Genomic DNA, 24,460 nt, shown 5'->3' with positions numbered 1-24,460 from the left:
AATTATTTCCAGTTTTAACTCTTGTCAGATGTCAAAAGAAAACCCAACTAAAAGATGGTTTTACGTGGAGTGTAATCGTCTTCCACATACAAAGAGAGTTTGGTATGTCAATTAGTAACTGAAAATTACCCTTTATTGCAAGAAAGTACCAACAGCAGCGAGGAGGGGGTAAATGGTCACATCAGACATAAAAAGTTGGAATTATATTGGGGAAAAGGGAATGGAATGATTTGCTTGGCATAGACCCAAAAGCCTGAATGCCCACATCCCATGTTATATAAGCATCAGGTAAATGTGGATGCTTAGCCACAAAAAAAGTTAAGAATTTGATCGAAGGATTAGATATTAATGAAGTTCTGAAAGAGGGAATTCAAGAAAGGGCTTCATGGTTTAAAGCACATTTGTCAAATGAAGTTATTACAATATACAGTAAAATCCTTGGTACCCATAATTCAAGCAACTGGCAACTGCAAGCAACCACCAAAAATAAATAAATAATAAGATGGGAGGAAGTATGCAGCCAGCAGAGTGTCCTATGCGCAGCAAAATTGTGTTTGAATGAAACAGCAGCACCCAGGATGAATAGCTCCTGGGGAGAATCTGCTAAAGTGTCTCCCTATCTCTGCCTTGTAAGAGTCTCTATTAATATATTAAGTACATTAGTAAAGCTTTATCTGTAAACATGTGGGGTGGCGGGGGGTATTTATGACAGTGACATGGTAAGCACAACATTATTTAAGCACCAGAGACCAGGACTTTAATTTAAATTTTATAAGTTACAGGAATTACTTGATTAAAGTTGATTTTTCAAATTACATTTTGCACTGTCTTGTCTTTTAAACTGTTTATTCTTAATGCATGTATATTAGTTAGGCATTGTTAAGAGTGTGTCTCAGGCAAACATAAAATATGTGCATCAGGCATCCACAATCCCCGTAGGTGCCAAATATAGAAGATTTAATGATGAAGGGCTCAGGCCTGAAATTGGTTATGTATCTTTGCCACATAAAGAATGCTGTGAGACCTGCTGAACTTCTGAAACAATAGGAGTATTTAAATTATTACATTACATAGCACTATTTTTTAAAGTTTGGAAATGCTCAATAGTAAGAGGTTACTTAAGTGCAAATCCACACAAGGTACAAAAATGCATCATCAGACACAGGAATAACTAATACTTGGTGCAAGTTGAAATAACTTGCAAATTTGGATTGCACTTACAAAAATCCACCAAAAACTGAATCAGCTAAAGGAACTTTTGATGTTGTGATTCAATAATATTCTAACTTTTTACATCAAAACAAGAATTTACACACATTTCCCATTTTAAACACTTAATCTGGTACATTATTTGCAAATTTCAACACATTTTGCAAGAGGCCCTAATGAACTATTCTGATGGCTGCAGCTGTCAGGGATTAATCCAAGGAGACCCTAGCTTTCAGCATCTGTGCCGACAGGCTGACTGAATAGTCAACCTGTCACATTGAAAGGAAGCCATAATTTACAATCTGCACATCAAGTTGACACACATTTCAAACTTTAAAATTCACTGTATTTGCACATTTTCCCCAGACACAAAATCTTTAGGTAAGGCAGCATCTGTAGCGAGGAAAACAGAATGAACATTTCCGGTTTTAGTTCAGATTTATCGTTAATCTGAACTGTTACCCATTTCTCTGCAAAGCTTCCTGACCTGGTGTGTACTTTTTCCAGAATCCTTGACAGCAAGACTAGTTTGTAAGGGGGGTTAAATTCAAATCATTTTCCTTCACTACAAGACGGAAGCTGGCAAAAAGTCATGGCTCCAGTCGAGGGCCAAAACATTACTACAAAGATCCAAAAGTCAGTAGAGGCCTCATTGTATTGATGACAAACAGCAGTTATCTGTCAAAAAATATTGGTCATAACGTGAACCTTCAAATAAAACAGCATGCAATAAATGTAGGATTATTTTGGCACACAATTCTAAAATCACAATTGGACATACCTATTGCTATAGATCTCAGATAAAGTTTTTCAGCATCTTCGTATTGATTCATATCATAGTTATAGAGAGAAGCAAGATGCCCCACTGACAATGCCACTTCATAATCTTCCTGGCCTAAAAGTTGCTCCTTAACTTGAATTGCTTTGATGTGCATTTCTTCTGCTTCCTAGGAAAGCAACAGGAATATTACTGATGATAATTACAATTATGACTGATTCATCTTCCAAGTTCATTCTTTTTTCCTTTTGCATCATGAACTACAAGTACGTCACACTTTTAAAAATTTCATTAAAATCTGTTATTGAACATTCAATTTACTGGTAACAATTTCAATGTTATTCCAAATATTTAACACGATCACGATATCAGAACAAAATTGATGCAACTCTTTTAACGGATTCGTGTACAAAGGCATCAAGTTCCTGGTCCCCAAAGGCTTTGGGATAGCTGCATCAGATTCAACATGCCAGTTTGCAGCACTTAGTCGCAGACTACATTTTGCTTACTCTAGAATATCCCTAGGTTTTCAAGCGGACCAGAGACAACCTTTCACAGAATTGATAGTTTTCCAGTAGCAATTAATATTTGTCTCATTGCGAGTACCTGGGAAAAGCCCATCCAGCACTGAGTCCCGTGTTATGCAGCTGTTTGGGGACGAGCCTCGTCAAATACCTCTGCATCTATCCCCAGATCTTCCTGGCAAAGGCGTATTCTAGAAGGAGATGGGCAACCGAGTCATTTCCAGTGCAGTCGTCACAAGGGTAGCGTGCAGTGTGGTCACCATTCTGACCATACACAAAAGAAATGACACAGAGGGCCTTTGTCACCACCCACCAAGCAGGATCTTGTGCTTGCTGAGAGTTTGGTTAGGAGGCATTCTGCCAAATGAGTTCAACATTTTCATCAGAAAAACACCTAACAGGAGCCATCATCTTTGACTGCAAAACTCTGATGACATTTCATGTAGCCCACTAATGAATTGATACATAACCAAAAAAATTCTTACAGAGGTTCTAAGGGACAGGTGGTGTGGAGGGTCAACTGAAAGGAACATTCTATGCTTCATAACACTAGGGACAGAAAGAACCTCAACACTGAATGACACTTGGGAGTTTGCATACCCAATCTTTACAAACCGTTTGATGTAGCCACACACAAAGTTCACATCAAAATGAGGACAATGTCAACAACATTTCCCACCTTCTTCTGGAAGTGATACAATGAGGTTCTGTGATCAGCCTGAGCAGACTTTGGCAATTTTGCCCATAATTCAGAAAGTTTTGATCTCGGTGCATTCCCTGCCTTGGATCATCACCCCTATAAAATTCCTCATCTTCCTAACTGACAGTGAGATGTCAGACAGAGGGCAACCTTGTCTGAGAAGCTCTGCTTCCCACCCATTGATCAAGACTGCTATTTGACAGCTCTGGTAAGTAGTCGCTGGAAATTATAGATTCCCCTCACAAGTCCGATTTTGGAAACAATGTTCAACATGTCAGCAACATTAAGTCAAAGGCTTTCCCTGCTCCAAGCAGCCAGGTAAGCATCACCCCATACAATCCACCCCAACCCAAGGGCAATGAATCATACAAAAGTAACAGAGATTTTCCAGATGGGTCTAGTGCAGAACTAGGCCATATAATCTGAGAGATAAAAGACAAAGTTGAGAGGCTATGTTCTCAGAAAGCCTTCAGATGGCATTATAAAGATTTGATGATGTTTCATATTTCAGGCTGCACAGATATTATGGTTCCATCCTCTTCCTGATCATACTGCATGATCACTTTGGCCAAGTACAGTTACAGGGCATCTCGCATCGGATGGAGAATGACTGCAGTTCCTGGATTATTTGCACAATAGAAGCATGAACTCATCTCATTCATCCTGCTCCACAAAGACAACCCTGGATTGAAAAATTGCCTTGAAAGGTTCACGAGCAAGGATTGCATGCTTTTTACGTCTCGAAACTCATCCTCATCATTCATTGCCTTCGAATAAGGAAGGGGAAGTGTTCTTAAAAACAAAGATTGACAAGTCCCCAGGGCCGGAGATTATATGTCCCATATTGCTGAGAAAGTGAGGGAAGAGAGAGTTGGGGCAGTAGCTATGATCTTTGAGTCCTCTTTGGTCACAGGGGAGTTGCCAGAGGATTCGTGAATGGCAAATGTAGTCCCCTTGTTTAAAAAGGTAATAGGGAGAATCCTGTGAATTATAGACCAGTGAATCTTATGTCAGTGGTGTGCAAACTATTGGAGAGGATTCTTAAGGATAGGATCTAAGAGCATTTGGAGAAGTCCAATATACTCAAGGATAGTCAGCAAGGCTTTGTGAAGGGAAGGTCATGCCTCGAGCTTAATTGAGGTTTTTTGAGAAGGTAACAAGAAATTGATGAGGGTAAGGCAGATAATCCATGGTCTACATGGATTATAGAAAACATTTGACAAGGTCCCCCATGAGAGACTCGTTCACAAAGTCTTGTGCCATGGGATCCAAGAAACCTTGGCTGTGTGGATAAAAAATTGAATTGCAGCAAGAAAGCAGAGTAGTGGAAAGAAAGTATTCTTCCTGGAGGTCAGTGTCTAGTGGAGTACCAGAAGGATCTGTTCTAAGACCCATTCCCTCTGTGATTTTGGATGAAGGGACAGAAGGATGGGTCAGTAAGTTTGCAGATGATACGAAAGTTGGAGGAACTGAAGGTTGTCGAAGGATAGACAGGATGCAGAATTTGACAGAAAAGTAGCAGGATGGAGTTCAATCCGGATAAGTATGAGGTAATGCACTGGGAAGAACAAACCAGAAGGCAAGGTTAGCAGAGCTGGGACTTTTTTCTTTGGCCCATAAAAGGATGAGAGGAGACTTACAAGGGGCATAGATAGAGTGGACAACCCGTGCCCATTTCCCAGGGCAAGAATAGCAAACACCAAAGGACACGAGTACAAAATGAAGAGCGGGAAGTTTAGGGAGACGTCACGGGTAAATTGTCCCCCCCCCCACCCAAACAGAGAGTTGTGGATGCCTTGCCAGGATGGCGGTGGAGACGGAAACATGAGGGGCATTTAAGAGATTCCGAGACAGGCACATGGATTACAGGGTAGGGAGGGTTTAGTGCAGAACTCTTTTTTTAAGGAACATATTGGCTGAGAGGCCTGTACTGTGCTGTGGTGTTCTATGGAAGTAGTAACAATCGATTCTGCATCCTTTTCTAGGTTGCTGCATCGGCTCCTGACTAGTTTTTGGAGGGCCCTGGAGAAACAACTTCTTGGTTTGCCTTGTCTGCTTCCAAACAGTCCAAAGGGGAATACAAAATGAACTTTACAGTTTTCCCAATCAGTGTGGTGCTGTGGTGCTCCTACTAGAAAGTTCCTGAAAACAGTGTAATTTTGCATCTTTATCCATTCCAATCAGGACCTTCAGTCACATTGATGATAAAATGAAGTTACTCTCCAGACCAGACTCTTTAGCCAGGTCTTTGCCAGCAATTGCTGAAAATGGCCAGCCCTTCACTCCTTAGAGACACAACAGCATGCCCAAGCTGCATGCATTTTCTACATCATTTGTGCCACCACTTCGGACTTTAAAAGTGGGGAGGTTATTTTGCCACAAGAATGGATACTGTTATTGCCAGATCTGACTGATTGCCTGCGGGTACCCTATGGTAATAATTGCTAATAGTTGCTGAGGAGAAACAAATTGAATAAATTGCAGGGATGACCTTGTCTTTTGCAAGGGAAGCTAATGCTACAACACACTAGACTGCATTTGACACTGCATGTCAATGAATGAGTTTAACCCCATTTTCAAATGATCAAATATACAATCTAAAATAATTTTACAATGTTTCCTTGGTTGAGCATACTCAACACAAAATAATTGGTTCAATTACTTGGGACTGAGATGTGTTCTTGATTTGCTTTGGCTTCTAATTTGATGCAAGAAAGTATTTGTTTTCTTTGAAGGGGTGGTGAAGCAAGCAAGAAAAGTCATTTTGGACGGACAAGGATGTAACATGTACCTGCTATCATGTTTCTCTGCACAAGTTGTAACAAAAGGCCAATCCAAAACAGCCAAATCTGGATATGAAGTGACTTCCTACAAAAGTTAACATCCTGTAAATCTGCAGGTGGCCATCAAACACCCAACTTCAGAAAGCTACAACCTATGTGGGTAGACTGGTTGACTCTACAAAATCTATCCAAACCAAAAACGCAGCCATTTTCAGGCAGTGAGACAAGAAACGTTGGTAGATGCACAATGTTGCATCCTTGTCCATCCCAAGCTTGACTTTACTACTGTTCTTACCTGGCTCCATCAAGAATTTGTAGCATATTTATGGTTGTCCCTGCCTCTTCAACAGACCCTTTGAGGAACGAGAGCCTATCAAGGACTGGCATATGTAGATTGAACACTTATGGGAATGGAAGGTGACTTTTGCACTTATATTAGTGGCAAGGATGTATCCTTACTCTTCTCAAAAGACTTCTGTATTCTTTTCAACAGGTTATATTCTAGTACACAAATGGTTTAAAAGCCGCCTAGCTCAAATAACAGTTTCTTGATGAAACTTTCAATCCCAACTGCTGCTCAGCTTCAGTTGATTTCACATGGACAGGAATGACATTCTAAACATCATACTCAGGTCATATGGTTCTCATTATCACCATGGGTTAAAATTAGAATCTCTCCTGCCATGCAGTTTCAGCTCTTGAAAAAACTCTGCAACCATCAGTAGATCTCAGCCTCCCTCCAGTCAATCTTTTTCAGTTGATCTTGAATATCAATCATATTTTTAGTTCACAAGTTGCTGAGCAGAATATTGAAATCTCACAATTGGCACAGTACAGGCACATGCAAATACTGATCTTAGAAGAATCAGCATAATTATTACCCAAAAGTTTAATGTACGAGTAGGATTCATTGCTAAAATCTGGACAATCCTCCAAAGTTCAAGTCTGAGAGAACTAAAATGAATATTAAAAAAGCTACAGTGTTTTAAGAGTACTGGTACTTTAACCAAAACAGATTACAACATCGTGCAATGTGTTAACATTATCCCTTTTATTTTTATTTAAAATCTGGAAGTACACTTCAATCTTATTTCATTTATCCCTCTTCCTGCCCATCCTACATCATCTAGAGAAGATATTTGTCTCAATCTCAAAATGTTGCAGTTTCAAGAAGCTGTTATGATGAAGAACTGGTTTCGCTTACAATGACATTGCAGCATACCTGCTCATTTCCTTTGAAGCTCTGGCAAGTTTATTGTAGGAACCACATGTACATCCTGTACACAACTAAAATTAGTTCAGAATGCAACTAGTGTGAGATACAGTGGGCTGGCAACAAAGGAAAGGACAAGATTTAGTGCACTGGTGTTCGAAACTAAAGAACTTTGTTTCCTTTGAGGCATTAGGTGTCTATTCTATTAAAGTAACCAAAGCAACAGAGAAGCCTAACACCCTGGGACAATCTTGAACAAAGAACTTTGTTTCCATGAAAGCACAGCATCTTCTGCTTTTTTCTAATTTTCAAGCCAAAGCCGTGATTTTACGCATGGCTAGAAGAGGATGAAACAACAAGAACGTTTTGAAATTGGAATACTTCATTTGCAAGATATAGGCAAGGGATGGGTCAGGCAGGACTCAGAATAAAATGGGTTCTGGAAAATGTCAAACTTTGCCTCAGAAAGCTGCATTAATCATTACCTTGAATTTCCGCATTGACTGATAGAGTCTTCCCAAGTTTCCATAGTGCTTTGCAGTCTGCACATTGAATTCTCCAAAGGCTTTCTTGGCTAACTGGAGTGAAGAGAGATGCAAATCATGGGCCTCCTGAAGGAGTCGCTGCTCAGTTTCCTTATTATGACAGTCAATAGCAATCTCCTCCAATATAAGTGCTGCAAAATAAACAAGTGGGAAAATAAGCCAAATAGATTCAACAAAGCACATCTTGACAACCCACAAATCCTGAAAATTATGTCATGAGGCTTGGGATTCATGGATCCATGGCTGTGTGAATAAAAAAAATGGCTTGAAGTGAGAAAGCAGAGAGTAGTAGTGGAAGGAAAGTATTCTTCCTGGAGGTCAGTGACTAGTGGAGTACCACAAGGATCTGTTTTGGGACCCCTGCTCTTTATGATTTTTATAAATGGCCTGGATGCTGGATGAAAAGGCAAAAGATGGGGAAGTTTGCAGATGATACGAAGGTTGGAGGAGTTGTGGATGGAGCTGAAGATTATCGAAGGTTCAAGAGGATATGGACAGGATGCAGAGTTGGGCAGAGAAATGGCAGATGTGTGAGGTGATGCATTTTGGAAGGACAAAACAGAAGGCTGAGTGGATGAACAGGGGGAAATTGGACTCCAAATCCATACATTCCTCAAGGTCGCCACACAGGTTTAGGATAGTTGAGAAGGTCTATGGGATGTGGGGCTTCATGAATAAGGGATTGTGTTTAAGAGCAGAGAGGTCATGTTGCAACTCCACAAATCTCTGGTCACTTCATTACAGGAAGGATATGGAGAGGGTGCAGAGGAGATTTACCAGGATGTTACTTGGATTGGCAAAGTTGGCAGAGCTATGACTTTTCTCTTTGGAAGTGGATGAGAGGAGACTTAATAGGGGTCTACAAGATGATAAGAGGCAAAGATAGGGTGGACCTCCAGCATCTGTTTCCCAGGGCAGGAATGTGCACAAAGTGAAGGGAGAGAAGTTTAGGGGAGACATCAGGAGCAAGTTTTTTTTTTAACCTTTCCGTTGGTCCCAACGTTGTATCTACCGGGGAACCTAATGAACGTAAGCTACAAATTAACCAAATTCTAAATTTAATTCGTATTAATTGCTCTGTTCATGGCAAAAAAAAATACATAACTGTGACTTGTAAGTCTGACTCCCCTCTCCTTATTTTCCCATGGAAAAACTATAATCTTAGAAACCGACATAGCACCTTTGTTGAAATATGGCAACCATATCTGACATAAATGGAAGCAGAAATGTAACCACACCCTGTCAAAAATTAGCAATAGGTGGAATGATAAAAGAAATCACATAAGGGGGTGGCTCCATGGCCTCCCTGTACATTCATTGGAAGTGCCAGCATCGCACCCAGCATTCTTTTTTCCTTTTTCTCTCTTTTTTTTTTAAAAAAGGGTGGGAGGGAGGGGGAAAGAAACAACATGACAGATTATTGGAGATATCTGTACATTTTAAGCAGTTTTTGTGATGTTATTTTCTTGTTTATTGATGGAAAACGAAAAATAAAAAGTTTTTAAAAAAAATGCAGAGTTGTGGGTGCCTGGAATGATGGTGGAGGCTGAAACATTAGGAACATTTAAAAAACTCTGTCAGGCACATGGATAGAAGAAAAATAGAGGGTTATTGGGTAAGGGAGAGTTTAGTACTTTTAAACGGAATATATGGGGCAGCACAACAGCGAGAGCCAAAGGCCCAGTACTATGCTGTGGTGTTCTACGTTCTTTTAAGTTATCATGACCACCTCCAGGTCAATTTAGGAAGGTGCAATAAATGCTCAAGTTCTATCTTAATATTAAAAATAAGCTGAAATTATCCATGCTTTACATTTGGAAAAATATACACAACTTACTGGAATTTTCCATCTGCTCACAAATAATAATTTGAAATCAGGTTTTAAAAAAAAAAATCAAATTGATATTTGGCACATCAAAAATCAATGTAGGAAAATATTTGTGAGAAGAAATATAGGTGAAGATGTTCACATTTGATTTCTGTTTCAAACTATTTGAGAGCTAAATACCACTTTTCAGGACATGTTTACAGAGGATCTGATTGCTAATTTACTGAGACATTAATTTTACTTAGTAGCCACACTGTGACCACATCACTGAAATGTAATAAAATGCAAACCAATTGCCCTTGAAAATAAGGAAAAGTTGATGTTCAATATTTATTTCAAGATTTACATTTAAGGAAGGAATTGGCAGGGAGGCTATTTTGCCTTTAACAATAGATATGACTTAAACTGATGCATTTCCAGCATTTTCTATTTTAATTCTGGACTTCCAGCGTGTGTGGTTTTTCATTTCAGTTCACAGTTTGGACATTTGAATACACATGACACATAATGATGAATTGGTTTTGCTTACGATTATATGACTTTAAAGAGCTTGGATACGTGACTCAAGTTCCAATGGACACAATTATATTGGATTTGACTTGCATATATATATATATATTCTGGTAAAAGATTGAGTTGGCCTTTGAATAATACCACGCCAGTTTAATCAGGATGATTTGTTGTATGTTGCTCTATGTCCTTCATTCTTCATCAATGCCTGATGTGTCATCCTCAAATACATTAACTATATGCTTGATATTGTTGTATTTAAAGTGATAATCTGGTTGGGGTTGGTTGGATATGAATTCAGATTGGCTGTGGTGTTTTACTTTAATTCCAAGCAGTCTTTTTAATCGGCAAAAAAGAGACCATTCATAAAACCTGAACAATGCAAATGGAAACAAAATATTAACTTTATGAATTATACACACGTTGAATAAGTTGAAAGCCAGTTTCAAATTCAAGATTAGATTTGATGAAACAATTAATTCTGACATACAAACCTTTAACTCTTTTCGAAGAAGCCAACAATAAGTGATCTTCTGGGAGGATGTGGGTGATGATCTCGATGGCACGCTCTGCATGGAATCTGTTGAGGAAAAGTACAAGATCAGCATGAAGAAAATACTCACTGTTGCTTTAGTCAAGGTAGTAGGCCTTCAAACAAAATGATCAACTCTAAAGAATATAAGAAAAGGGCAAGGATGGATGGAGAGTCAAACAAGTTCATGGAAGACATCCATACATCAAAAGTAAAGATACAATTAATCAATAGATCCTTAATCAGAAGAAGTAGAGAGAATAATTCTGGAGTTAGAATATCTGGCAAAATGAGCATTAAATGTGTACAGATGGGCCATTTTAATGCCAGTTTATAAGATGTTGAAATTATGCAAAAATATTTTGATTTACATAACTGAGGATGCTGTAAAATTAGGTCCTTTAAAGGATTTCGGAATCACCGATTTAATAAAGCAGAAATAATTATTAATACAGTATGTACTAAATAAACTACTTACAGTGCATTGTCAAACTTGCCAGAACTATATTGGTGTACGTAAGAGGAATAAGCCAGGTCCTCATGAGCTGTTGCTACGTGGATATTCTTGCCTCCAAATACAGACTGTCGGATATCAAGTGCTGTCTAACCAATAAATTAAGAGTTAAAGTTTACAATTATTAACCTGTATATGCTGCAACAATCAACTACTTACAAACTTTGAAAATTATTTGTTAGCTCCTGTGCAAACTCCATTTTATGCCATATTTCAATGAAACTTAAAATTAGTGCACAGGGGCAGTATCACACAGTGACAATAACTATCTTGGTTTAATTAGCTCGTAAGTCTTTCTTTCTTCCTTTGCTCAAGTTAACATCTCCTCCATCATGTTCCCATGATGAAGAGCTTTATTATGCAAGGATAATGCCCTCAATATTCATATGAATTCTTCAGAGCAAAAAGGCAAAGATCAACAGGAGCCTATCGAGCCCAACATTCAAAAAGCTCACACCAGATCTTTTACTTCAGGACAGCAATCTTGCATGAACCCCATACACCTTGATACCTTCAAAATACAAAAATCGACAGACTGATTCCTTGCCTGTATTCAGCATTGAAACTTTTCATAAGCTTCCAAAGAATCCCTTCTATTTGGGTGAAGAAATTTTGCGGAATGGACAACCCTTTCTTCTGAGACAGTGACATGTAGTGCGAGACACCCTACCCAGGGGAAAATATTTGTGCAACTAACACCATCAAGCCCACTAAGAATTTTCTTAAAACAAATACAAAGATAAGCAAGTAGCTTACACAAAATTGCTGGAGAAACTCAGCAAGTCATGCAGCATTCTTAAATGTAGCAAAGATTGATACGTAACCAATGTTTCGGGTCTGAGCTGTTCATCAATGTACGAGGAAAATGCAGGGTTGAGCCTGAATAAAATGTCTTGGGGATAGACAGTGGAAAGAGCACAGGCCCACAGGGAAGAGGAGATGGGAGGGAGGGCACAAGGGGAAAAAGCTGAGGTAATCACTCTCTGAATGGAGAGGGAAGAGGATGGAGAGCTGGAAGGAAGGAGACAGAGGGATGGGGAAGAGAGGGTGAATGACCTAACAGGAACCAGAGAAGTTGATGTTAATGCCATCGGATTAGATAAGCTCAACTGAATATTAGATACTGCTTCTCCAATTTGCATGTTGCTTTGGTTTGGCAGCATTTGAGGCCATGGACAGACATGTTAGCGCAGGAGTGTGAAATTGAAATGGTTGGGCACTGGGAAATCCCGTCATTGCTGCAGACAGGGTGAAGGTGCTCAGCGCAGCCATCTCCCAGTCTCTCCAATGTAGAGAAGCACCAGATGCAGATGCAGTATACAACACCTTCAGGTACCAAGGGGTCGATTAGTGGGAGGGGATGAGTGGACTAGGGAGCCACGGAGGGAGTGATCCCTGCAGAAGCCGGAGTTTTGGGAAGTTGTATTTGGTGGTGGGATCTGGTAGGTGACAAAAATTGTAGAATTTAAAAAAATTTTAGACATACAGCACAGATACAGGCCCTTTCGGCCCATGCCGCCCAATTATACCCAATTGACCTCCAACCCCGGTACACTTTGAAGGGTGGGAGAAAACCAGAGCCCCAGGGAAAACCCATGCAGACACGGGTAGAACATACAAACTCCTTCCAGACATCACAGGATTCAAACCCTTGTGCTAACAGTGCCATGCTAAACACTATTGCTAACGTGCCACCCTTCTAAGAATTTTGTATATTTTAATACACCCATCTTCATTATTCTAGAGAGCAGAGGCCATCTGCTTAATCTTTCTTCATAAATCTGTAAAACGTTACTGCATTCCCTCTATTACATGCATTATTTTGGTTAGCTAACAAAAAGAAAAAAACTCCTAAAAAGGTGCTTTTTGGATGAGAAATAAAATACGCCAAGGTGGGGGAAAGTGCTCAGTTTTATTCCTTAAAAGCTAAAGGCACAATCACCAATGAAAAGTGAAACAAGGGACAAGATGTTTGATCGGTAATGGTGGAAACAAGGTGAAAGGAAAAGCAGAGATGTCAAAAAGCTCCCAAACATTATTTAATTTGAGGCACTGATTTACGATCAATGTAGGTGTACAAGAATAAGGATGATAAATAAAGAAAAACTGGCAAGAGGTTAGGAATGGACAGAGAGTGGAGAATGCACTGCATTACTGAGAAGGTGAAAGGTACGTGAGAAGAGCTCAGAAGTGAAAACTTAAAATATCAGACCTGAAGTCTTCACGTTTAAAGTGTGACACTGACAAAAATCATAAAGTATCTTTTTCCGTACTGGGAAGGGGGCCCATAAACGTTGAGCAGAATCCTATGGATGTTATAGCCAAAAGAAGGTTGAGAAATGGCTGCTATAGAGGTAGGTTCACCACTGAACTGAATGTACTCAAAAATTGTTTGGCTAAATATGAAAGAGTATATGAAGCATGGAACCTTTGGAAGGATCATAGATGTTAGCTTTGATCTTCCCAATTTATAGCTTGAGAAAATTTTCAGGTTATCAGAGACTCCATGTAAGACAAAGCTTAGAAACAGGTTTCCCACATTCAAACAAGAACATACTTGAAAAAGCAGCGAGCACAAGTAGACATTACAATTTTCCAACATACCTGATAAATAGCCACTGATTGACAAATATTATCTACATTCAGCAAGTAAAATCCGTAATCTAAGAGGGTATCCGAATATTTAGGATGTTTAGATCCAAAATGTTCCCTGAAAATAAATTGCTTTAGTTAATACGAGGCCATACAGTATCACGATTCAGACATTTTACATCACACTATTAAAATTCCAAATCTTGAAATGTTTTAACCACTCCATCGAAACTACAATTTGCGTTGAAAATCTCTTTTCATTGTGCATTTTTTTTTTTATTTACAAAATTTATCCCAAAGTAGGGAATAGAATATTAATGACTTAAATTTTGGCCAATTGTTACTTTGTACATGGAATGACATTGTAGAGAACTGAATAGCCAAAAGTAAAATATGAACTTAAACGTGAAAATACCATCACCAACACAAAATAAAGCCAAATTTGTACTTCAGTAAAAATTGCATATGCTGATTTTATATCATTTAGGAGTTAATTCTTGTGCTGGTCAAACATTTAATCATCACTTCCAAAGTACGTTTACACTGGAACTTACCTTGCTAAATATACTGCATGCTTTATTAATTGCTCTGCCTTCTTGAATTCTCGCTTCACAACACATGCCTATAAAAGAAAAATAATAACATTCCACACAATGTGATGACGATTCAATTTAAAAAATTAAACAATACACAAGCATTTTTAAAGAAATCATCAATTAGTAATTTTCTCTTTCACTAAAGCTCGAAGTAGGAACTCATATTGTCTAAAGGATCATTTAAATAATACTATATTAGCGAGAGGAAATCAAATCCTTTGGATACAAAGGATTCAATTATCCAGAATGATGTACACATCTATTTTCAAGATATAGTTGAAACTGATGATCCATAAATCAATAATGAAATGACTTTGTCACTGTGACTCAATCTTACACAATTCAATATGTTCCCACTCCAGAGATGCAATCTAATACTCTGGACAGATTTTCCGCTAAGTACTGAGGGAGTGTTGTAGTCTTCGAAATGTCAATTTTCAGGTGGGGCATGACTAAACCCAGGTTGGATCCACATGGATACCAAAATGCCTTGAGACTATTTTGAAAAGTTATCCTAATTTCCTCATTCAATGTTATGAACTTACTTTATATTACTGTAGGCAAGTGGTAGAAAAAGCAGTGTAGAGTTGATGGAACATGTGAAAATGAATAGGTAATAAGATATTGCAGAAGGAATGGGATTGCTCTTAGAGCTAGGAAAATACATAAAATATGAAAATTACAGTGAAAGAACACAAGATTAGCAGCGCTGGACAAAGTGGCGACTCTCCGACTGCCTTATGGTAGACAAACGTTAAAGAATTTCATGCATGTTACATTCCAAATATAGTATTAAGTGACAATAATGGGAACCATTAAACTCTGATTCAAATAGAACTACAAACATAAGCGATCACCAGTTCATGAAATTAAAAGGCAATTAATAGGAACATCTGATTCAGTACAATTGTTTGTTTATTTTTGTTGAGAGATACACCACGGTAATAGGCCACAAGTCTGTGCTGCCCAATTTACCCCCAATTAATCTGCACACCGGTACGTTTTTGAACGGTGGGAAGCAAACCCATGCAGACACGGGGAGAACGTACAAACTCCTTACAGACAGCGTTGGATCCGTTCCCAATCACCGGTGCTGGAAAGGCGTTGCGCTAACCGCTACGCCAACCATGCTGCCCTTTAGTTGAATCAATGCTCAATGGACATACTAATTATTTTATGAATGTTGTACATTTCAGATTGTGAAAAATGCAACATTTTAATGCATTGTGTAATGTTCATATTTTAACAATATTTTTCTAGTCAAAATAACTACTCACTTTTGAAGCTTGCCTCAAAACATCAACTGCTACTTTCACTGGCAAGCCAACAGTGATTTCCTTCATGGCTTCTACACACCATTTATAAGCCTATTAACAAAAAACAAACTCATTGAAATTGCATGCTTTCAAACACCATATGCAACAAGTTTAATTCATCTTGCAATGTAGTAAAATAAATTCTGAAGGCAATGATTAAAATAATGCAGAGGATTGGCATATTGTGCAACAATAATCAAACTTCAGAAGTTAAATGAAATGCAAACACATGTGGGGACATTAGACATTGCCAAATTTCCAAGTCCGAATGCTCACACAAAATTATTTAATATTTTCGCCCATTATTTACAACTATTCAAATCCAAGTGGCAAACTTAAGTCAAAATGTACACGATTCCTTGATATACATTAACTTTCCAAGAAGCTGGCAAAGTGTCCATGGTAAATAAAATTTATATCATTGAATTAAAGCCAACATAATTTGGTTTGGCAAAGAGAATGTAACAAAAAATCTCTGGAAAACATTTAACATGACTCAAATATGTGAAAGAAACTTTGCAAAATTAAGCCAGTCTTTCTTTCTAGTCTATTTTTATCTCAACTATCAATGTCAGTCTCAGCTAATTATTGTAGGTCAACACCCACTTCAACCAATCAACATTGGTGTGCCTGCCAGTGCAGCAGGACCAAGGTGATTTAAAATACAAAAAATGGCATGTCCAAACTTTAAAAATCTGATCTGGTAAGTTAATACGAGGGTACCTTCTCCAGTGCCTTATTTCACATTTGATACTAGAACATAATTCTTGGTTCACTTTAGTTAGTTATGGAGCACTTTTAGCACTGCTTCTTTCAGGGATTTTACAGTGGCCCTTGAAAGTTTGTCTCAATTAGTTTTAAACAAGATTTTCAAATCTACATTTTAATTTTATAAAGTTGTTCTCCTATCCAAAACAGGTGGAAATTTTGAATAGCATTCGAACACAAAGTTATTACCAATTCAAAATTTCACAGTCAAAAGAACAAAAAAAAACTATTGTACTTTTTTGGGACTAGGCAAATGCATAATAAATATCTTTTTGTGCATTGAACAAAACTCACTTCATCATAATGGCTTTTAGCAAAAAGTAATGCACAGAGTTCTCCAAATAGTGCAGCTCTGTTTGCCTGATGACCGTGTTTTGCCAGCTTCTCAATGTAAGTCTGAGCCAGTTTGTAGGTCTCTTCTCCCAAGTGGTACTTGCAATTGCCATTACGCACATGGAGCAACCTTGAAAAGAAATGAATTGCAATTATAACGAGGAATAACACTAAAACAGTTCAACCATTTTCAATGCTTTCCAGCAAAAGTTGTTTTTTTTGTACGTAATTTGTACTTCTTGGATGAATAGTGCAAGATACACACATTCTTCCATATTATCTGTGGAGAAAATTTACAAGATTTTCCAGAGTGAATGATATTGAGTTCAGGGCCTCGTGGCATATTTATTCCAAGAAGCTTTGAGACTCCCTATACTATCAAATTTCTCATTTCTGGTATCCGAACTGTAATACTGCAACATATTTCAATGGAGGATGGTCTGAAAAGCAGTAAAGTGTCACGTAAACTGACAAATTAGTTAAATTGGCACAACAGGTGGAATGAAATTTCTCATTTTCTTCTTTTAACAAAGTAGAACAAAAGGGAAAGCAAAATTATTCTAAATCTCAATGTGAAGGCCAATTTTAGAATTATCTGATTACCTCTCCTCTTATTGGGTGATTACTTTCTTCTAGAATGGGCAGAGGTAAAAGTACTAAAAAATGGAAAGTTGAAAGAAATTTTTAAAAACTGAAAGAACCCTTGAGCTCCTCTTTTGTGCGCTCGTTCAAAACAGAAAATTCTGCAGGCTTAGAAGCATCTTGGGGAAAAAAAATCTTTTTTGGTCAGCGACTATTCATCGGAACAGGGAAAGACAGAAACCAAGGAAAGGTTCGGTGGAAGGGAGGGTGTTGTGCAGAATAAAAAGGTACATTTCTCTTAGATTTGTACTTGCGTGCCAGGCCTGCTAAAGTGCCAAGCAAAGATGGCTCCAACTCCAGGGACTATGGGATTCAACTGCTTTTCATTTTTCAATTAATGATAATGAGTTTATTATCATTCTCACATTGCACCAAAATCCTTACTTGCTGCAGCCAAACAATAGACAATAGGAGCTGGAGTAGGCCTGTCGAGCCAGCACCGCCATTTTACAGATCATGGCTGATCACTACCATCAGTACCCCTTTCCAGCCTTATCCCCATAACCCTTAACTCCTTTGCCCACTAGAGTCTTATCTAACTCTCTTTTGAACATAATCAGCGAATCTGCCTCTACTACCCTCTGTGGCAGAGCATTCCACAGATTCACACTTCTCTGGGTAAAAAAATGTTTTCTCATCTCCGTCCTAAAGGGCCTACCCTGTATTCTTAAACTCGTCTCCCCCATCATTGGGAACAAGTAATCCGACTTCACCCTTTCTATCCCCCTGATGATTTTGTATACCTCAATCATGTCCCCCCTCATCCTTCTAAACTTTGTAAATAAAAACAACTCCAATTGTATACATTGTGTGGAAAGAGATAATGAATAAGAAAATAGATCAACAAAAAACACATGGATAATTAAACGAGGGTGATCATTTAACAACACTATAAGACGGTAATGCTTCTTACTAATCTCTTTTATATTTGAGTTTTCTGTAGCTGGGAGCTTGGGATTTCCTTATGTAGATTCTACATGGAGCATTAAAAAGAGATTGCAGTTGCTGCTGCTGGTATGGACCCAAGATAGCAGAGAGCGGAGACACAGTGCTCTTCCAAAGGATTCAACTGCCCGGTCCCGGCTCAGTACAGGCTTCAAACAGCCTGTTAAAGAAGCGAAGTAAAATCTAGCAACCGCGGGGGTTTGTGCCCAAGAAGGCAGCTCCTGCACTCGACAGCAGCAACAAAGGGTTGCAGACTCTAGCGAGCAGCGGACTGGCTCAGGGCACCTGAAATGGAGAGAACACCTCCCATTAGTAATGAGAAGTAGAAGAGAAGGAAACCACAACAATGAACCAGTGAAGGCTCAACAGCTGAAGGACCCGCACAGGCTGCAGAAGACCGGCTTAGGGGAACCTGGTAGTTGACCCAAAATTCGAGAGAGTGCTGTCCAAGGGTCTCGTGTGCTGAAGGCTTCCAGATCAGGTTAGGATCTGGACCTCAGGTTGCCGACAAATCGAACAAATGTGTGTACAGAGGCTGCAGGAGCACTGGAGGCGAATCCACAGACGTTCAGCGACTCTGAAGGAACTCACTTTTGATTCTCTTTCTCTCGTACTGTAAGGGGCGCCGGGCAACACTCATGGTAACTGGCAACTCTGTGTAATATTACATGTTCAGTATGATTACATTTCAAAAGAATCTTGAATCTTTTAAATATCATATGAAATGGTTTTTTTAAAAAACTAATTTTATCGCGATACTCTTAATGAGTAGCACAATTAAAATTTTGGCTCCAAAAAATGCAAAACCAATTTTTGAAATCAAACAAAAATCAATGGATAAAATATACTGTACATTTTACAATCACTAATCCCAAGGTTTCAATGTGCAATTAATTACATTCAAGAGTACAAGTTGATCTTTGTGCTAAAAGCTGAAGGCTGGTTGTATTCAAGATTTATCCCATTTAACCAATGTGTATTCTGAACTAAAATAGACTGCTTCAACTGATTGCTGATAGTCAAGCCAAACTAAAACACTTGTAGCCTTCAGAAGGACTAAAATTTAATTATATCCCTTCTGCCAAATTCCCTGCATCCTGAAGATTTATTAAAAATATCACAAACAGCAAGAAAATATCTTCAATCTTGAGATTTTTAAATATTTATCCTCCATATAGAATCAGGGGTCCATTGAGTCCATGGCAAACAAGTTTTTAAAATCCTTCTGAATTAGTTTATAAATAACTATTTCCATAAGATAATGTGCAATTATCAGTTTTGAATTCATGTGCATTAATTGTGTTTGCATTGATCCGCTCAAGACAAATTAACACAATATTAAGTTACAAGGGTATTGAACTAGAACAGCCATTCTCAATGGGCGCCATCACACATTTAAGGGGGGGGGGGTCAAAAACTGAAATCAAAACGTTTTTAATTTCTTTTTGTGCAGTCAGCAGAAGAGAAGCATGGAAGAACCAACTAAACTTGACTGCTTCATGGGAAAGGGGACCCTTGAACATAGCCAAAAAAAAAATTGGCTGAACTAGAACATCACTTCTCTTCACAAATACTGTCTTTCTTATGAACATTCCCAGCCTTTACAGGTCTTTATTTTGGAATTCATCACCTGCCTCAGTTTCAAACACTTAAACTGTTGCAGTTTTTAACCACTTCATAACAGAGGCTATACCTCAAAAATAATGGCTAAGGCTATAGAAGAAGTTGGATAAAAAGATTTTATTTACCACACACCTGACACAACATTCCACAGCACGAAACCAATGAAGCACCTCATCGTGGAGCGAGCATAGCTGCAGACAAGAAAGGAATACCTTCTCAGCATCACTGTACCACCCCGCATCAGAAAGAAACCCACCTATAGAAATGGGAAACAAAAATGCTGTCAAGGACGGCCTTGCTTGATTATTAAATATATTATTTTGCTCATTAAAAGATATCTTGTGCGAGCACATACAAAGGTTCACCAGCAAACATTATTCCATTGAAATTCAGCTGGCCTCTTTATAGAACAATAGCCACATTATCCAAAAATAGAAATAGCTTGTCAAATGCATTTCATCTCAGCATTAGATTTACAAGAACTGCATTTGCTGTTTTTTAATATACAAAACAGTCACATTGCCAATTGTTATAATCTGCAATACCATGTCTGCAGGTGTGGCGGCAGAAAGTTCAATAGTAATTTTCAAAAAAAATATTTAAAAGGGAAAAACTTTTCAGAATTTGAGAGAACAAGCGAGTAGGTTTAATTGGTTCTCAGAAAAGCAACAGAGATACACATGGCCAAAAGCTGACTGCATGATGATGGGTTCAAAGGATGAAACTGTTCAAAAAATTTATTTTCCTTCAACTTGTTTGAATTAACTTGATCAACACAAACATTTTGATCACATTTCTATCTGGATGATTTTCACCTTTCTGAGCAATTTTTCCAATCAGTTTAAAAGAATGGCCTACCTAAAACAAATCCAAACTGGATTGCTTTCTCTTTTACGTGGGCATCAGATTCTTCAATATAGGAACAGCGCCTGCTGAAGGAATTGGCTAACACAGAAGCCACTTTTACTCCATGGTCCATTAATGCCTGGAAACAATGATGCAGAAGATGTCTGGAAGAGAGAACAGTATGCATTGGAGACAACTTTAAAGATCTCTTACTACAGGTAAAATAGACAGAGATAAATGATTTGTTAGGAAAAGAACACAAACCATTAACTTCACTCAGAAAAGTGGATTTGGGGGAAGTACACCTGAATTATAAGCTTTTTTTTTTAAACCCTGTATGTATGCTGATTGAGAAGCTTCCCTTTCAAACACCTTGCAAAAATCTTGCCAAAACTCCTTGAGCTAAAAGAAAATTGATATTGAATGAGAACATGCAATAAAAATATGAAACACCTTTTTTGGATAAGATCAGCATTGACTGCTCTCACCAAAGTATATAAGCAGCATCAATATAATATTCAATTCTTGATACTATAAAATTGCACATTTTCAAAATTTTGATACATAGGAAATTTCACATTCTCAATGTTTTAAGCTAAAAAAAAAAATCCTTCTCCATGTAAAATACCTTTACATGAAAACTTCTCAACTTTCTTCAGTCATGGTCATGCCACTTAAAGGAGCTTGTAAGATTATCTTTTCTTCTCAGTTCTTAACCCATTTTGGATCAATTCCTACTATTACTTTATATTCTGATCTACTGAAATAAAGGAATTTGCCAAATTTTGCCCAACAAATGCAATTACAAGAAAAAAATGGCTATGCTTTGAATGAGGGTGAGGTGAGAGAGGGAAAGGACAAAAAGTGAGGGGAGAGAGCAGTAAATTGGGATGAACAGAGCTGAGCAAGCTATTTGAGCAACTCCTGGCAATGTGATATTGGTAGACAGCCTGTGGATAAATTGTTGGAAACTGCATGATGTTGGGCAATTACAAATAAATGGATGCCACAATTTCAAAAATTTTATTTTTTATTCCTATTTTAGGAATAATCCCCAAAATGAATATTTGGGTATTGAGTCATTTGCTAAATTGCTTAAGATTCCATTATTGTAGGAAAAGTGCTGATGTGACACTGAACCTTAGTACTTACTTCGCTTAGGAGTAAGAATGTTTTCTCAGCAGTGATAAAGTGAGGGTCAAAGTTGGTTACATCAAAGCACAAGTTTCATTAACAGTGTTGCCGTGCCTGATACCTGGAATTATCCCCTGGCTTTTAATGTCACTTCAAATGCCCATGGCTCGGAGTGGAGAGGCTGCCTGCAAGGGTAGCAAGAGAAGCGCAACTGCTCTGGGTTAAGATAGGGGGCTCTGGCACAGTGAGTGCTAAGGGCTAATAGTAGCTATGCCATGCAGCCAAGTTCTCAACAAGGTTCCTATAATAATAGGACAGAAAAAAGGGGTTCATACCCATGTTCATAGCACTGAAGTGCATATCCCACAAAGTAGGGTAATAAGTTAGTAATACCAACTTAATTGAGAGTGTCCCATCAGGCTGCATTTTGCTATGATCCTCTGCGATATCTTCTGGTCTGATATTTTGCATCTTGGTATAGAAGCCGCAAAACACCAGACCAGTCGTCAATGCAGAAGATCATCAAAATGGCCAAGAAGATATTCACCAGCCACTATGCTTAAATAGGGCTCAAAGAATTTTTGAGGATCCTTAATGAATTATTGGAGGACCCTTATTGAGGGTGGCATGGCTAGAGCAGCACTGTTATAATGCCAGCAACCGGGACCTGGGTTTGAATCCCACACTAGAAGGAGTTTGTATGTTCACCCAGTGTCTCCTTAGGTTACCTCCAGGTGCTCTAGTTTCCTCCCACCTTTCAAAAACAAACAAGGTGTAGGTCAATTGGGTATATTTGGACAATATAGGCTCATGGGCCAAAGGGCCTGTTGCCATGGCAATGTCTTTCCAGCCATCACACAGCAGCTTTGACCTATTGACAGCAGAAAGGAGGTACAAGAGCATTAAAATCAGGACTGCCAGGCTGGGAAATAGTTTTTTCCCACCTTGGATCTCTTCAAAATTAAATTAGCTCAATGTTCCAAAATAGTTATACTTATTTATATTATATATTAATATACATGTGATTATTGCATGCGTATTTGTGTGCACTGTGGTCTGGAGAAATGCTGTTTTGTCTGGTTGTACATGTCCAGTCAGATGATAATAAGCTTGAACTTGACAAACACCATTTTCCATTTAGGAAAGAATGCTGTACAAAGAAGATCAATGGACAATTCTAGATTATATGTCAGGCCTAAAATTCTATTGCTGAGCTTTTACTACCACATTGAAATTGAACCATGACAAAAAATAAACTGATTAAATCACAAGGAATTAATTTACCTTTTGTCTGAGGCTCGCAGTACTTTTGCAAAAACTTCAAGCTCACAGAATTCACCACCCAATTGGCATAAACGTCCTTGTTGATAAAGCTGTAAAAAAAAAAGTGATTTTAATTAGAAAATTATAGTACCAGTAATTTTTATATTCTCTCAAGGCCAGCATTTAATTCCCATTCTAAATGTCCTGCAGATCAATTCACGAATAAACACATTTGAATTACTTTTAAGAAATTATATTGTTAAATTATATCCATATGATTTATCAAATAGTTTTAAGTACAATCAAGTGGTGAATACAAATTGGAGATTTTAATCCATTTTAATAACAGGTTTAAAAGCGAGGAGTGCTTACCCAGATGCATAGTAAATAAAATACATCCGTGGACAATAGTTTATTAACAATAGCATTCCCACTATATACTTCAAAACATAGAGTCATCTTCAGACCTTGTGTGCAACAATATGTTATTTGCATCTCAGGAACATAGAACATTATGCATACATTTTTAATGTTAACAATCTACTTGATAAAAAGTATTGAACACATACAGGCAATCCACATCGGAGTTTTCTGTCATGAAACTATGCCATCATGTATCAAGAAACAATTGATAATAGAACACAGCTGATTACAACCAGATTCTTTGCACTCTGGGAATGCCATTGGGAATGTGGAATACAGTATACAAAAGTGCTGGAGAAACTCAGCAGGTCACACAGCATCCACAGGAAGCAAAAAACAGTCACCGTTTCAGGCCTGAGCTCTTCGTCAGGAATATGGATAAGCAGGCAGTCGCCTGAATAAAAAGTTGGGGGTGGATGAGGGGAAGGGGGAAGAGCACAACTAACAGGTAATAGGTGGATACAGGTGAGAGGGGAGAACAGAAAGAAGCTGAGAAGTGATTAGGGTACAAGGCTAAGAAGCTTTCTGTTTGAAAAGGGAAGGGAATAGGGTGGAAGCTTGAGGAAGGAAGGGAGACAGGGGCAGAGAAGGAGAGACCAGTGAAGGGGGTTACTAGAAATGGTTGAATTCATTATTGGTGCCATCAAGTTGGAGATTGCCGAGACAGAATACAAGGTGCTTTTCCTCCAATTTGCGGATGGGGAATGTGGTTTTAAGGCAGTACCCAGTAGGTTTCCCCATATCAGAAAAGCTTGGGTCCGGACAGCTTTTGGTTATTGGGTTTTTTCTGGTTAATGGATCAATGGCTTTAAGCAGCTCAATAACATCAACAGAATACTTGTA

At 38.3% G+C, this 24,460-nt stretch overlaps 1 protein-coding gene and 1 long non-coding RNA gene across 7 annotated transcripts in view; one reads left to right on the top strand and one right to left on the bottom strand.

The window, feature by feature from the left end:
- appbp2 (amyloid beta precursor protein (cytoplasmic tail) binding protein 2) overlaps nucleotides 1-24,460 on the bottom strand; it is a 299,366-nt gene that overhangs the window by 3,907 nt on the left and 270,999 nt on the right. For all 6 annotated transcript variants that reach the window (XM_069910740.1, XM_069910736.1, XM_069910735.1 and 3 more), the window contains 11 exons: nucleotides 23,216-23,304; nucleotides 20,810-20,961; nucleotides 20,084-20,207; nucleotides 16,703-16,871; nucleotides 15,602-15,691; nucleotides 14,283-14,350; nucleotides 13,741-13,846; nucleotides 11,101-11,225; nucleotides 10,585-10,670; nucleotides 7,693-7,883; nucleotides 1,991-2,156 (listed from right to left, as the gene is read on the bottom strand). In XM_069910740.1, coding sequence (XP_069766841.1) covers nucleotides 1,991-2,156; nucleotides 7,693-7,883; nucleotides 10,585-10,670; nucleotides 11,101-11,225; nucleotides 13,741-13,846; nucleotides 14,283-14,350; nucleotides 15,602-15,691; nucleotides 16,703-16,871; nucleotides 20,084-20,207; nucleotides 20,810-20,930 — 1,246 coding nt within the window. In that variant the 5' untranslated portion in view covers nucleotides 20,931-20,961; nucleotides 23,216-23,304. The remainder of the gene's footprint in view (nucleotides 1-1,990; nucleotides 2,157-7,692; nucleotides 7,884-10,584; nucleotides 10,671-11,100; nucleotides 11,226-13,740; nucleotides 13,847-14,282; nucleotides 14,351-15,601; nucleotides 15,692-16,702; nucleotides 16,872-20,083; nucleotides 20,208-20,809; nucleotides 20,962-23,215; nucleotides 23,305-24,460) is intronic.
- LOC138749435 (uncharacterized) lies at nucleotides 2,125-7,661 on the top strand. The gene is made up of 3 exons (XR_011348635.1): nucleotides 2,125-2,253; nucleotides 3,723-3,918; nucleotides 5,197-7,661. It is a non-coding gene; the product is annotated as an uncharacterized lncRNA (long non-coding RNA).

The sequence above is a fragment of the Narcine bancroftii genome, chromosome 14 (genome assembly GCF_036971445.1).
Source record: "Narcine bancroftii isolate sNarBan1 chromosome 14, sNarBan1.hap1, whole genome shotgun sequence".
NCBI lineage: Eukaryota > Metazoa > Chordata > Chondrichthyes > Torpediniformes > Narcinidae > Narcine > Narcine bancroftii.
Note: the sequence above shows the minus strand (reverse complement) of the source record. Positions and strands in the feature narration are given on the sequence as shown.